The following is a 14,305-nucleotide window of genomic DNA, read 5'->3' as shown; positions in this document are numbered from 1 at the left end:
CAACCAAAGCAGTCTCAGGTCCCGCGTGATTGGACTGGAGCAGAAGCTGTGTTCCACTCACCAGCAGTCTCAAAATCCTGTGGCAGGGGTCGTGGGTAGCTGGCGGGTGTCAGCCGTCCCTGCGCTCTAGCTACCCCTGTGCTGATCCGGCCAGATGAGGCCTGTGGCCCTACTCTGGCTGGTTTCTGCTTCCCTAACTAATGCAGTCTCAGGTCCCGCGCGCAATTGGATTGGACCCTTCAGTATTTTCTAGATCAGATCTACGACAGGGATAATGACCAAAGACCATCTTACTCTTTTACACAATGTAGACCAGGAGAAAAAGGCTCCCCTGTAAGAAAACAGAGCCATCGGGGCTTTATCTTGTCCGCTACCTGTGAACAGGCATTACAGACTTTCAAGTACTGAACTCATAACATGGTGTAACTCCACTCCAGTGTGCACACATCTCTCCACATGGAAAGGCCCCAGGGCATCTACCTCCTGCATGGTCTTCAACATAACAACTGCTAACTATCTAAGAAAATCATGGAATTATTATCCTCGGGTATACAGGCAAGGCTGTTTCTGGTGAGCTAGTGGCTTGGATATATAGGCACAAGCCCCCTAGCGTCATATTTCTGGGTCCTGGACACGAGAAACCATACCAGACTTATCTCAGCAAAATTAGGATAAAGCATTAAAATGACCTGAACATCTGTTGACAGGGAGTGGGCCCGATATAAACACAGGGCGCTCTGATTCGCCGGAGCTCCACATCAAGTCAAATGGACTCACATGAGCTCAGTAGGCGACAAGGTTCTAACACCTGCCCCGTGGCTATGGAGTACAGCAGTATTACAAGCCGTGTGTCAGCATGTATAGAAATGAAAATTCACACACCAAGGGCAATCACCCATACACACAAGTATGTCAGCATTGAACTCCAGAAGAGACATAAATCTAGAAGTTTCATTTGGAAAAAGAGAGAGGAAAAAAAAAGTTGTGACCCGAGGTAGTTTTTTCTACTAGTTACTGTAGCAACATATAAAAAGAACCCAAGAGTTAAGTATGCAAACTACTGATACAGGTTGGGCATCCTTTACCCGGAAGTTTGGGACATAAGTAATTGTATTTTGAAATATTTGTACTTATAAATGTGGTATCTTGGAGATAGGATCCTAATCTGAACATGAACTTGATTTGTTTCCCATCTACCTTAGACACATAGCTTGGAGGCTATTTTATATACTATTTATGATGTACGTTTTTGACTGGAGGCTTTTGTTTGGTGGTTTTTGTTGTTGTTGTTGTTGTTTTGAGACACGGTTTCTCTGTGTAGCCCTGGCTGTCCTGGAACTCACTTTGTAGACCAGGCTGGCCTCAAACTCAGAAATCTGCCTGCTTCTGCCTCCCAAGTGCTGGGATTAAAGGCGTGCACCACCACCGCCAGGCAACTGGAGGCTATTTTATATACTATTTATGATGTACGTTTTTTGACCAGGATCTTTTCAACTCTTCAGAGTCCCAGCAGTGCAGACCAGCCTGCACTGGTTGTTAATGCCAAGTTGTAAGAGTGTAAGTGTCTGCTATACCCTGTCTCTATGGTGGGGCAAATGTTCACAAAAAGCAGAAGAGGGTTAAACACAAACACCCCAGGCTTAGGGAGGCTTAGGACTTCATTTCACTCCTGGCCTTCATCCTAGTCTGGCCCAGGCTCTGCTTCCCCCGTGGGAGGCCCAGAAGCGCTGACATGCTCTAGCCTCTGCAGCTAGCGGGCCAGGGGCCACCTTCCAGTTAGGAGACCTGTGCTACTCGCTCTACATGTTGAGAGTCTCAGGGTCTTCAGATCTAAAGCAGGAAATAAAAGACCACTGACCATGCAGAGCCAGTGTGAAGCAAGGGGCCCTGAACGGTGCCTGGCAAATACCTGGACACACAGGTATCTGCCACCACCACCAACAGCAAGTCCTGCAGCTTCTCTCCCAACCAGAAACATTGGCAAACCACACTTTCGAGTGTGTAAGGATTTCTTAAGGACCAGAACAGGCTTGCGAAGTCCTGTTATCTCTGCTCTGGGCCCACTCAGCCCCATGTCAGCTCTTCCTTCCTCATCTGTCATTGTGCCCTCAGGATATCTTGAGTGAGTAGCTGGGGTCCTAAAATGTTCCTGTCCAACCCTGACTTGCTGAGGTTGAGTGTAACTTGCCCTGGGCTGGACAAAGACGTATAAGCCATTCCGAGAGAATGGTGCTTCATTCTCTTACCTTTCAAACTGCACCTTCTTGTGGCCGCCTTCTTTAACATAATCCAGAACTTGCTTCTGAGTCCGACCACTGAAAGGAAGACCACAGAAGTAAAGGGAGGTATCATGGGGGGTGCTTGCCCCTCGGCCAGGTGACAAGAAAAGCAATCCCGAGGGAGCCTTTGGGTTTTCTGTCCATTTGATTTCTCAATATTTTCCTTATATGTAACAGAGAAGACAGTCAATTAAATAAACCCATGGTTGATAACCATGGTTGGCTGTGTAGCTGCCATCCCAGGAGTCTAATCTGTGCAGTCTGTGACGATGGGGAAAACTTAGTTGTCTACGTATATCTAGGCCAGTGTTCTCTACACAGTGGAATGCCAGCATTGTTTGAAAAATGACTGATAATATAAACCCAAGACGGTTAAGTCTCGGCACCAATCTGTGATGCAACACCTAAGACAAATGAGACACTCCCTTTTATAAATAAACTTCTCCTGCACAAGAGCAGCCAGGGGACTGACTCAGGGAACAGCACTTGCCTGGAATGTACAAGTTGCCCGAGTTCAAGTTCCCAGAACCATTAAAAAATAAACGGACACAAGAAACTACAGGCAATCGATGGGGGGAGAGTTAGTTAGTGACTCTGCTTGCTCTGTTTGCTTTCCCTCAAGACAGGGTTTCTCTGTGTAGCGCTGGCTGTTCTGGAGCCTGCTATGCAGACCAGGCTGGCTTCCAACTCATCTGTCTGTCTCTGCCTCCCAAGTGCTGGGATACAGGCATTTACCTCCCCCCCTTCCCCCCAGCAAATCAGTTTTTTTAGGGCACAGCCTCTTACAAGCTGTCTGGGTTCTAGAAGATGATCCTACACTGGAGCCCATATGGGCAGTGCCACATGGATACAATGGGCTTAAAAGAGAGTGTGAGAGGTAGGGAAGGAAGAGTGGTGGCCAGCACACAAGAAACTGGGGGAGAAAGAGTGGGGAATGGGTTTGATCAAAACACACTCTATCCATGTCTGATATCCTTAAATGATTAAAAAAAAATCCATCTGAATACTGTGCTGGGATCTGTGACTGGCAGACGACTAAGTGGTTCTCGAGGGTCCAAACAGAACTAGAAAGGCAAGGTGGAACCTGTTGGGATAAGCAGGCCAGCGCCTCCATCGGCCACAACCCAGGTCACAGTTTGCCTTATTGATTTGCTGTGAATCACAGCAGCTATGGTGGAGGAAGCCTTAGGAAACTGTTCACCTGAAGAGCAAATGGGCTTGTGAAGGGACACCCGTACCTAAACCGGAAGGACGACCCTCGGCTGAAGAGAACAGGCTTTGGCTTTGGCTTGGGTTCTTCGAAGAGTCTGAAGAAGGCATGGTGCTCCACACATATTTTCCAGAAAGACTTGCAGAAGTCTCGGCCGGCCATCAGGAACTCCAAGGTGTCCTGGTATGAGCTCTGAAAGGAATAAACACAGCTTCTGTCTCTCCGGCAATACTCATAATCTTTCTGATAAAATAGGAAAAACAAACAAACAAACAAACAAACAAACAGACAGACAAACAAAAAACCCAACAACAACAACAACAACAGAAACAAATCTGTCCAATAAAATTGTAATTGTGTATCTTGTTAATACGATTGCTAGTTCAAGGATTGAGCAAAATATGCTTGTTCCCAGTGGGGAAACAGGCAGGCAGCCTCGGTGGGGGTAGCACTTCTTAGTAGGTCCATCCATACACACACTGTGTCTTCTTGGCTTCTGCTGCCTCCTTAAAAAGTAGTTCAAGGGGGCTGGTGAGATGGCTCAGTGGGTAAGAGCACCCGACTGCTCTTCCGAAGGTCCGGAGTTCAAATCTCAGCAACCATATGGTGGCTCAAACCATCTGTAACAAGATCTGACTCCCTCTTCTGGAGTGTCTGAAGACAACTACAGTGTACTTACATATAATAAATAAATAAATCTTTAAAAAAAAAAGTAGTTCAAGTATTAACACACCCCTTCCTTAAAATATCTGAACTGGGTCTGTTCTGCTGGTTTCTTCCCCGTGGCTCCTGTCCAGGGGAACATTTAATTCCACTTTTTTTTTAAATAGCAGATGGCACAGGTCCCCAAGTGGCCCCAAGAGTCACAGAGGAAATGAAATTTCTTCCTTCCTGGGGTACAAAGGTATTAATGATCCTCAGCTGACAAACATGTCTTGATTCTGGAAGAAACACGGTAACTGTCTACTCGGAGTCTCTGATTTCAGTGGGCATGTTACAAAAACACAGGTCACCAGAGTCCTTCACATTCCCAGCAGCTCTGACTGTCTGGGGGCTGTCAAGAGTTCACAGGAACTCAGCTTAGAGTGTGTGCTGCAGTTGTTTCCACATCAACTGGCTTCCGGGAACTGTGACTGCAGTTCCCCACGGAGAATCATTTTATACTGGGGGTGGGGGGTGTGCTTGCTTCCACACTGCAGCTGGATGTGAGCCTAGGCTGCCCTGGTGACCCCTGTGGGACAAGGACTCAGGTCCAGGTAGGACAGGCATTAGGAATGTACCATCTTTTCTGTGTGGCTTTGGCAGACTGAGAAGACCCTATTCTCTTCCCAGAACCCGTCCCAAGAGGACAGCACCCTTGGGGGTTCTGTACTGGAATTAGCCTAAGGGAATGAGCTCCTTTGACAGTATAAGGGCAACAGTGGGAGCTAGCAAGCCAGGACAACATCTGACTAAGCGGGTGAGGAGATGGAAGGAATATGGCGAACGCTGGGGTCCCAGGGCAGAGCCACGGGCTAGACATGCTGCCATAACACAGTTCAAGTTGTTTGTTTGGAAGAGAAATGGTTTCCTTTGGTAAGCTCCTGTGTGCCCTTTTTATCCTTCCCCCCAGAACCCAGCGTGATAGCAAAAGCATTCCCAAGCTCCTGGATACACAATCCTCCTTGAGCACCTTTAGAGGCCAGCTGCTGGGAAATCTCTGCTGAACGCAGACCTTACCCCACAGGCAAAACCCACTCCGTCTCAGCTCAGCGGGTCCCACAGTGACTTACATTCACGTCAGGTCTGAGCTTGATAAGAAAGCGCTTCCGCTTGAAGCTCAGCTTCCGCACCTTGGCCCAGTTAAAAGCATTGATCTTCGTGAAGCCCTAGGAAAGGAGAGCACCCTATGAGCCAGGCCAGGCGTTGTGAGCGCATGGAAACCGCAGGTAGAGCGCTGAGGGTTAGCCCATCATTCAGGAAGATTCCCAGGCCCTGTGTCTGTTGGATACCAGACCCTCATACAGTGCTATTTCTCACGAGTTACAGAATTGGACATTCAGACCATGCCTGACTTCATGCAGGGAAGGCACTGGTCAAGGTAATGAAAGGAAGATAAATAAAATTGAAACCATGGCAACCACCACACCAATAACAACCATCTCTCATAGAGGGCCAGGTATTGTACTAAGGGCTTTTTAGATAGATGGTATCTCATCAGACCATACACAAAGCTCAGCGAGACAGATTTATTATCTTCATTTTACAGAAATGGAAACTGCAACACGTATGTGTGCAACACGTGTGTGTGCAACAGGTGTGTGTAAATGTACACAGAGCTGACAAGCATCATCCCAAGAGGTAGGATGGGGCAATCAGTCATGGGCTTCAAGATTCATCCCACAAGACTTTCTTCTCACACCACTAAATGGTCCAGCAAGTCTCAATATTTTGATCATAATAAACACAAGCCAAGCACATTGTGCTTCAATTGTGGTACTTCTTTTCTGTCTTTATGACTTTCGGAAATGTTTAAATGTTTGGTTTGGAAATTTAATGGTCATAAATAAACATTGGGTTTTATTGTTCCTTAAAATCAGGTATTTGTGGATTATTTGTCAAGGTTAAAAACTGTGGGGAGTGGTTCCTTCTCAGATACCATCCCGATCCTCAAAACGTCCTTCCTACATCACATAGGATGAGACCCAAGCCCCACTTCTTAGGGGTGTGAGTGTATAATATTTGATGTCTGTCATAAATTGATCCTATGTAAAAGAACTGCTACAATTCAAGTGTGTGTGTTTGTGTGTGTGTGTGTGTGTATGCTTGAGTGTGTATGTATGTATGCTTGAGAGAGAGAGTGTGTGTGGTTTATGTTTGAGTGTGCATGTGTGTGTGTGTGTGTGTGTGTGTATCTGCTTGAGAGAGTGTGTGTGGTTTATGCTTGAGTGTGCATGTGTGTGTGTGTATGTGTGTGTGTATGCTTGAGTGTGTATGTATGTATGCTTGAGAGAGAGAGTGTGTGTGGTTTATGCTTGAGTGTGCATGTGTGTGTGTGTGTGTGTGTGTGTGTATCTGCTTGAGAGAGTGTGTGTGGTTTATGCTTGAGTGAGTGTGTGTGTGTGTGTATCCTTGACAGTGTATGTATAGTAAGGGATAGAGAGAGACTGTGGGGTGGGTTAGAAGTGTGTGCCTTTTGGAACTTTAGTTTATCAAACTGCAACAATGCAAACCTTTCTCCCATCTATCTGTTAAGTAGCTCTGGTGGTTTTGCACAACAGAAAAGGATTTTTTTACCAATACTAGAATGTTCCTTATTGTAGTTTCACAAGATTCAAATAACTATGCAAATGAACCTACGAAGCTGCGCTCTTTATTTGCAAGCCTGCAAATCCTACTTGAAGGAAGCTAGGGTGGGGACAGCCTCAGTCAAATAAAGCCACCCCTCAGCCAGGCAGAGAGAGCAGGCTAGCTGAAGGGCAAGGGTCACATGCCCTTAAACACAGGTTAAAAACACATGAGCAGAGTCTGCCTTGCTGCAAAAGAATTGAATTTTAACTAAGTGTCAAGATGTCGCCTTGAGTAGAGAAGGCATTTACTTGGGGTCTGAGGTCCTCGCTCCTGCATACAGTGTTCTCAGTACAGGCCTACTGGGAGTTACTGGGTTCTATAGATCTATAAGGTCTACTAAACTCAAACAAATCTCTAATGTACAGTCTCCAAGCAGGACAAGCAGGAATGCAGAAACAACCAGACAGACAGACAGACAAAACACCTGAAAGCCAAAGGCCTGGAGGGATGACTTTTCTTGTTTACCTGAAGAGATCCACTAGAGGCCTTAGCCTGGCCACCCACCCATGAACCTGGGTAGGAGAGCCCATATGCCTGCCTCCCTCCCTCCCTCCCTCCCTCCCCAAGGGAAAGGCGCTGTGTTCCCCACACCTGAAACACTAGAATTCCAGTGTTGGCGACAGCCAGGTTGATCTTGGTGCCTTCCCTGTCCTTGGCAGGGTGTAACCGGATTCCGTACATCTCTAGCCGACGGGCCACCTCTAGGAGCTGGAAATCTGACTCTGCTGGGGTTTGTCCACTGACAAAGCAAGGAGGGAAGAGAAAGGCCAGAGGATTTGAATCCCCCATGTCTATTACTCTGAGACCAAGCAGCTTCTCCTGGGAAATAAAAGGCACTTGACGGCAAGCCACAGGCTGAGCGATCAGATGACACCCACCTCCACCCACTAACCCCAGAGCCACACAGCAAGGACAAAAGCCCTATTACCCGGTAACACAAAACCTCGAAGTCTATCTCCAGCCCAGCCAGCCCCTCAGAATCTCAGTTTCCTCTGGGTCACGTAAAAGTGAAACACCTCTCTGTGTTAAGCAAGTTTTCAGCCAGTTTAAGTAAGCTGAACTTGAGAGCAGAATGCCAGGATGTGTTTCTTCTATTGCCAGGTACAAATGCCTGCCTCTGAGCCACAGAGGGAAGGAAGGCGCTGAGTGTCCTTTGAAGATGTTCTCCCGATCAAAGCAAAGGCCAAAACCTGGGGCTATCACAAAAGTTCTTAAGTGTCCCCGTATTTAACACAGTGCCTGGTTTGACACATACCTCCCATGCTCTGTTAGGATGACTGTCTAACGGCCTGCAAGCCTTACCCTCTCCTTTATGTTCCTGGGTCACTCTATTTCACAGCTAGTTTCTCAACCACTGGTCTTTGCATTTTTTTTTTAAAAGAGTTCAGAATGGACCACAACACCCCAGTGAAATCCTGCACTTCCTCCTGCAGCCTTTGGTCCATGTCACATAACATGGAGGTGTGTGTATGCGAGCTCACGTTCCTCCCTGTGCCGGGAGGCAGGCAGCGGCTGCTGGGGTACGACAGGAATCCATGCACACAACTCACATGTGGCTGTGGTGGAACTCCACGATTTTGTCCTCCAGTGCATCCTGTTGAGGTACGTACTTATTTTTTGCTAAGTGTTCTCTGTCCAAAGCTTCATCGAAATCCCCAATCTCCGCTACAAAGAAAGGAAAAAAAAAAAAAAAAAAGGCCACATAGGATAAACTCTTCAGAATGTGTTACAATCCCTGGGTGGCGGCAAGTACAACGCTGACAGGTGACACCAGGTAAGCACAACTGGTGGGGACGGAGTGCAGCCTCCGCTTCAGAGTGGGATGTGACCATGGTTCACAATCAGAGCCACGCAGGTGACTGTTACTTCTCCTTCATGCTAGGAGTTGTGAAGGAAACTTTGGGCTTATTGGTCTTTGAGTCACACATACTTTGGTTTCTTTTCTGTTTTAAGGTTACTGGGACACATGTAATCACACACATCAGAAGGGAACAGCACAGTGTTTTGATACGATATCCAACATGCAGTGACTTTGTAGCAGCTCTCCTGCTACTTTGTGAGTTCTTCTTTCCTCTGCCTTTCTCCACACACCTTTCTTCCACATTTTCAACCCCCTAACACTAGATAGGAGATCCCTGAATAAAGTCTGGTCCCTGAATGGGGGTGACATGGCTCTTAGGCTACTTCCTGATGATTAAGGGTGTCATGTTCCTTGGGGCAAGTGTGATATTCACAGGCAGGATATCTAATTTCTTCTTGTTGGTTTTTCTTTGTGCATGACTACTTAACAAACCATGATTACCAACAACCAACCAATATCCCACCTTACCTCTCAGGGTCCTAGCATTTGTATACCCTCTGAAAAGTTCCCAGAATTCTGAACCTCACACAATCATAGAAACTATCTGCAGCTGGCAAAATCATGCCCTTGCTACAGCCTGAGACAAACCATAGTCACCTGCTATGAACAATCTGAAGCAGCCCCATATCCCACACCTGGGGTTAAAAATGAAAGCATATTCTTATTTTTTTTTACTCTTTTTTTTAAAGATTTATTTATTATTATATCTAAGTATACTGTAGCTGTCCTCAGATGTACCAGAAGAGGTTGTCAGATCTCACTACAGATGGTTGTGAGCCACCATGTGGTTGCTGGGATTTGAACTCAGGACCTTCAGAAGAGCAGTCGGTGCTCTTAACCACTGAGCCATCTCTCCAGCCCCATATTCTTATTAATATATCTGTTTTTTTAAATCAAACTCCAAAACCCCAGAAATCATCAGGCCATTGATGAACCGTCAACTTAAAATTCATCAGTTCTTTTCTGAGACACAAATCCTGTTTAATAATGACTTTGACGTATCCAGCTCTCAACCACATCTACCCAGTGTGCCACAGGACACTGGGAAGTTCTTCTTCTCCATCTTCCCTTCTCAGAAGTAAATTCTACACATGTGTGTAATGGTTGAATGACTTAGTGTCAATAGCCCTAGGAGTTAACTGATGAAACTCGTACATGGAATAGCTGGACGTGTAAAAACCCAAAATGTTATCATAGAAGAGATGTCAGAGGCAGGAAAGGTAAACAAGTTAACGTCCTGGTTGTGGTTGTTTTACCTTAATAGTTTATAAAATTCCTTATATTGTCTGGAAATAACAGGCGAGACTGTAATTGCAAAGGTTTTTTCGTCCACAGGCCACACAATGTGCTTTCCTATACAACCACAACATATGTCTGGCAATGAATTTGGTGTGTACACGTCAGGCCCTATGTTCAAAAGAACGACTGTGCCTTATGAGCACCATTGTGTGTAGGTCTGTCAGACTCCTGGGAGGCCTGTCTTTCCTGTGCATCCTATTACCTATGTCACAAGCTACCAGAAAGTAGTGTAATGACCCTGCTGCTCAGGGAAGCAAGAGCGTGGTTGCAACCTTTTGTTCAATTATGCACAGCAGTCTGCCACATCCGGTCCATCTACTCACTGTCATCAAGCATGAAGTCTGCTGCCCCACACCACCAGACTGAGCCTACCTATCTGTCTTGCACTAAGCTGTGTAAACTCATCTGCAAACACCTGGATGGACTTCACTCACTGGCTTCCTCTGTCATGACGGGTGGGTGATGGTGTTTCCTAACTACTGTTTCTGGATTGAATTCCCATTCCATCGCAGAGAACAGTGCACAGAGCTGAAGGCTGCCCTGGTCTACAGACGCTGTTATCAGCTGCCTGAACGGAAGCTTTATTTCTGTCTACAGTTTCTTCTATCTGGTCTTGAGAAAGCACAAATGATTCCTGTTATTCAAGATAGATAATGGGGGCTGGAGAGATGACTCTGCGGTTGAGAGCAGTTTTACTGCTCTCGCAGAGGACCTGGGCCCAGTTCCCAGAACTCATACGGCAGCTTGCAGGCACCTGTAACTTGGTTCCAAGGAATCCTATGCAGTCCTGATGCCTCTGTGGGTACCCAGTCTACGGTGTCCATGCACACATGGGAGCAAACACTCATAAAATAAAAATAAACAGAGGCTGGAGAGATGGCTCAGTGGTTAAGAACACTCTTCGTTCTTCTGGAGGATCTTAAGTTTGGATGTCATATCAGGAGACTCACCAGCTGCCTATAACTCCAGCTACTCTTATGGCCTCTTTTGACATCTATGGCTACGCATACACATGTGACATACACATAAATACATGTAAATTTAAAAAAAGTAAGTCTTTAGAAAGGATAATCATGATTTACAAAGTCTCTGTGAGCAAAGAATCAGCAATCACTGCATGCTGCTCTGAAGGGACATCTGGGGCCAGACTCTTGAACCAAGGAGTCATTTGCATGGACTCTTTCTTCCATGTGGCTCTATTTAGGGATGCGCTGTTTAATACACACTGCTGACTCACACACACAGAGCCATGCCCACGTGCAGTTCACACACCACAGGGAGCTTCCCTACCACACCCATCACAGTGTGCTCCAGCCCTTCAGCGCCCTGTGAGGGGTGAGGTGTACAGCAGTCACCAACAGCAGAAAGTGAAGGCAGAACTTCTCTTGTTGGCCCTAAGTGGGGACATGGGCAGGAGGTGAATCAGAGTCTTCAATGCCCTAGGTGCCTCTGCAAAGGTCATTGAAGGCACGTGTTGATCTGGGGATAAATTTTAGTGACTGGGCAAGTCTGACATGAGAATAACAGTGCAGTGAAGCTAGGTTCTAAGCTTTGTAGGAGACTTCAGTGTAACCTGCGGCAGCTTTGTGTCCTGACACTAAGGATTCACATCCATCGAAGAACACTAAATCCAAGAATGGGACAAAGCAGATCTGGGTGAGCTTGTCCATTGTCCACCCAAGCTTCTCTTTGTGAGATGCTAGGTAACACTCTATATTTGTCCTTAAAAAAAAAAAAGTCAAATATCACCAGAACACAGAAGTCCTAGGTTCTAAGTTAATGTTTAAGGATGTGATTGACTGGGGCATTCGTGGTAATAGCAACAATAACGCAGATGTTCTTTCTGTGACTTCTCATCAACCAGGCCGTTGTTGTGCTGATTCCAACCCAATTCCCAACAGAATGGCAAAGAACTTACACTGTACAATGTGTGAGATCAAGAGAGCTGCACTGGTGTCGTTACACGTCAGCCTGCCTTGAGCCAAGTCCTGCTTCACCTGCAGAGCGAACAGGTACCTGTAAAGATCAACAGAGATGGAGGTCACGCCAAGGAGCTGGAGGTTGGTGTTCAAAGTAGACTTCCTCTCGAGAGTCTGAACGCGTAGTAAGAAACTAAGGAACTAACCAAGGAGAAAGCCTATAGAATCTTTAAGGGCACCGAAGGAAACGGTGGCTTAGAATTGCCCTCTTAAATATGAGACCATGAAGGGGCCTCTGAAGCCAAACCTGTGACAACTTGACCTCAGAAAAAATTATTAAAATGAACTGAAGCATACTGGATTATATTTATGAATTAATAAATTATGAATTGATAAAGATTTACAAATCCACAGTGGTTGAAGGTTGGTGAAAAAAGAACAAAAGAACTGAACGTATCACATTCTACAGCCCAAGGTTAGGTCACTGACTGGTACACTGGTGGCATGAAGGTTGTGGAGGTAACTAAGAGTTGTGAACCTAAGGACGTAGCTGTGAAGCCCTGGAGCGGGCGTGAGGCTGTCACCAAGCCTGTCCTGGAGGAAGGGCAGGTGAAGTGGAGGAGGCAGACACTAACCAGCATAGTTACCACTCTCAGAACTCACACAGAGCAACTTCAGTTCCCTCTGAAGCCTGCTGCCCAGGAGGGAACTCATGCCTGCAAATGTAAGCCTGGCCTGTAGCCTGGGGAGTCACAGGTCCTAGAGGGGGTGCTACTACTGTTGTCTTACTAAATGGATGTGTCATAAAAAATGCTTCCTAAATATTAATGTTTACACCCATAGTTCCCCTCGGCCTTGGCAAGAGGAGCCTCCTTCTGCAGTGGGCAGTGATGCAGAGAGTCATGGCTGCTCAAACTGATGAAGATAAGCAGCTAAAGAGCAGTCGCCCTTTAGGGGACATTGACATTCTCCCCACACCAAGGCTCAGGGAACGTCACAGTCGAGGGATCAGAAAGAACTTACGAGTCAAAGGATGAATGGGGAGGAGAACTATGAAGTGCTGACTTTGGACATGGAGTGGCTATTGCACCAACGAACTCACTGTGGACCTTGCCACCTGCACAAGGTCAAGGCAGCAAGCCGGGTCAACATCTCAGTGGGCAGCACTAACTGCACCCAGGGAAGTCTTTTTCTTTTCTTTTACAGAATTATTTATTTTATGTATGTGAGTACAGTGTTGCTGTCTTCAGACATGTCAGAAGAGGGCATCGGATCCCATCACAGATGATTGTGAGACACCACGTGGTTGTTGGGAATTAAACTCAGGACTTCTGGTAGAGCACCAGTGAGTGTTCTTAACCACTGAGCAATCTCTTCTAATTTTTTTAAAAGCCAATTCAAAACAAAAACAAAACCAGAAACCCAAGAGGACTTGAGGAGGGAAGGGAGTGTATTAGAGGACACTGGCGGAGTACACAGGAGACCTGGGGTAGATATGATCAAGATACAATGCATACATGTATGTATATAAGTGTGCATGCATGTATTCATGTATGTATAACAACAACAACACACACACAAAGGTAGTGGCTGAAGGCAAATTAGTATTAGGATGGACAGAGAGGTCAAGAAGATGGCAATATTTGACTTGACAGGACCCAAGAGGGGATAACAGGAACAGAACCCCATCTCTCAACAGCCTCTAATGAACTCCACTCTGGAGAGGCAGTTGGTTAAAAAAAAAATCACTTAGGAAGCTGGATGCTAAGGACATTATTTATTTCCCAACGGAGAGATCCGAGTATCACCTCCTCTCTCTACTGTACAATCTCAGCACTGTGTTAGTGATGTATAGAACATTTGGAGTAGATTCTGGTCAAAAATTTTAAACTGCATCCATAGAGACTTTAGATCAAGTTTCCAGTTCTTAAAGAATACACAGGTTTGGAAGAATAAGCAGAACAGCAAAAGGAGGCGAGGTGACAAATCAGGGCAGTGTGGTGTTTTGTGGTCCAAGAACAGTGTAGTGAGGAAAACTGAAGAGCCAAGCTGGACTGGGAGAGAAAACTTAAGGACTGAGAGAGGTGTAGGGTGAGTCTCATCAGCGTAACAGGTCACTAAGCGATTGTAGCCTCAGGTGGCCTGGAATTCACTATGCAGACTATAAACTATAAACTTGAGTTTATAGAGATCTGCCTGCCTCTGCTTCCCAAGTGCTGAGATTAGGGGCATGCGCTATCACACACAGTCTTAATTAGAAAACACAGGAAAAGAAAAACAACATTTGGGGTGCAACAGAGGAGTTTGGGTTTGGTGAAGGCACTATGTAACATGTAAGGTGAAGGCACTATGTAACATGTAAGGTGAAGACACTATGTAACATGTAAGGTGAAGACACTATGTAACA

The 14,305-nt window shown here is 46.1% G+C and overlaps 1 protein-coding gene across 7 annotated transcripts in view; it reads right to left on the bottom strand.

The window, feature by feature from the left end:
* Farp1 (FERM, ARH/RhoGEF and pleckstrin domain protein 1) overlaps positions 1–14,305 on the bottom strand; it is a 246,439-nt gene that overhangs the window by 41,642 nt on the left and 190,492 nt on the right. For all 7 annotated transcript variants that reach the window (XM_029468929.1, XM_021181763.2, XM_021181765.2 and 4 more), the window contains exons 6-11: positions 11,898–11,995; positions 8,370–8,484; positions 7,411–7,558; positions 5,262–5,357; positions 3,518–3,681; positions 2,247–2,315 (exon numbers count right to left, since the gene is read on the bottom strand). In XM_029468929.1, the coding sequence (XP_029324789.1) occupies positions 2,247–2,315; positions 3,518–3,681; positions 5,262–5,357; positions 7,411–7,558; positions 8,370–8,484; positions 11,898–11,995 (690 nt within the window). The remainder of the gene's footprint in view (positions 1–2,246; positions 2,316–3,517; positions 3,682–5,261; positions 5,358–7,410; positions 7,559–8,369; positions 8,485–11,897; positions 11,996–14,305) is intronic.

This window comes from Mus caroli, chromosome 14 (assembly GCF_900094665.2).
Source record: "Mus caroli chromosome 14, CAROLI_EIJ_v1.1, whole genome shotgun sequence".
NCBI lineage: Eukaryota > Metazoa > Chordata > Mammalia > Rodentia > Muridae > Mus > Mus caroli.
This window is presented reverse-complemented; position numbering and strand designations above follow the sequence as displayed.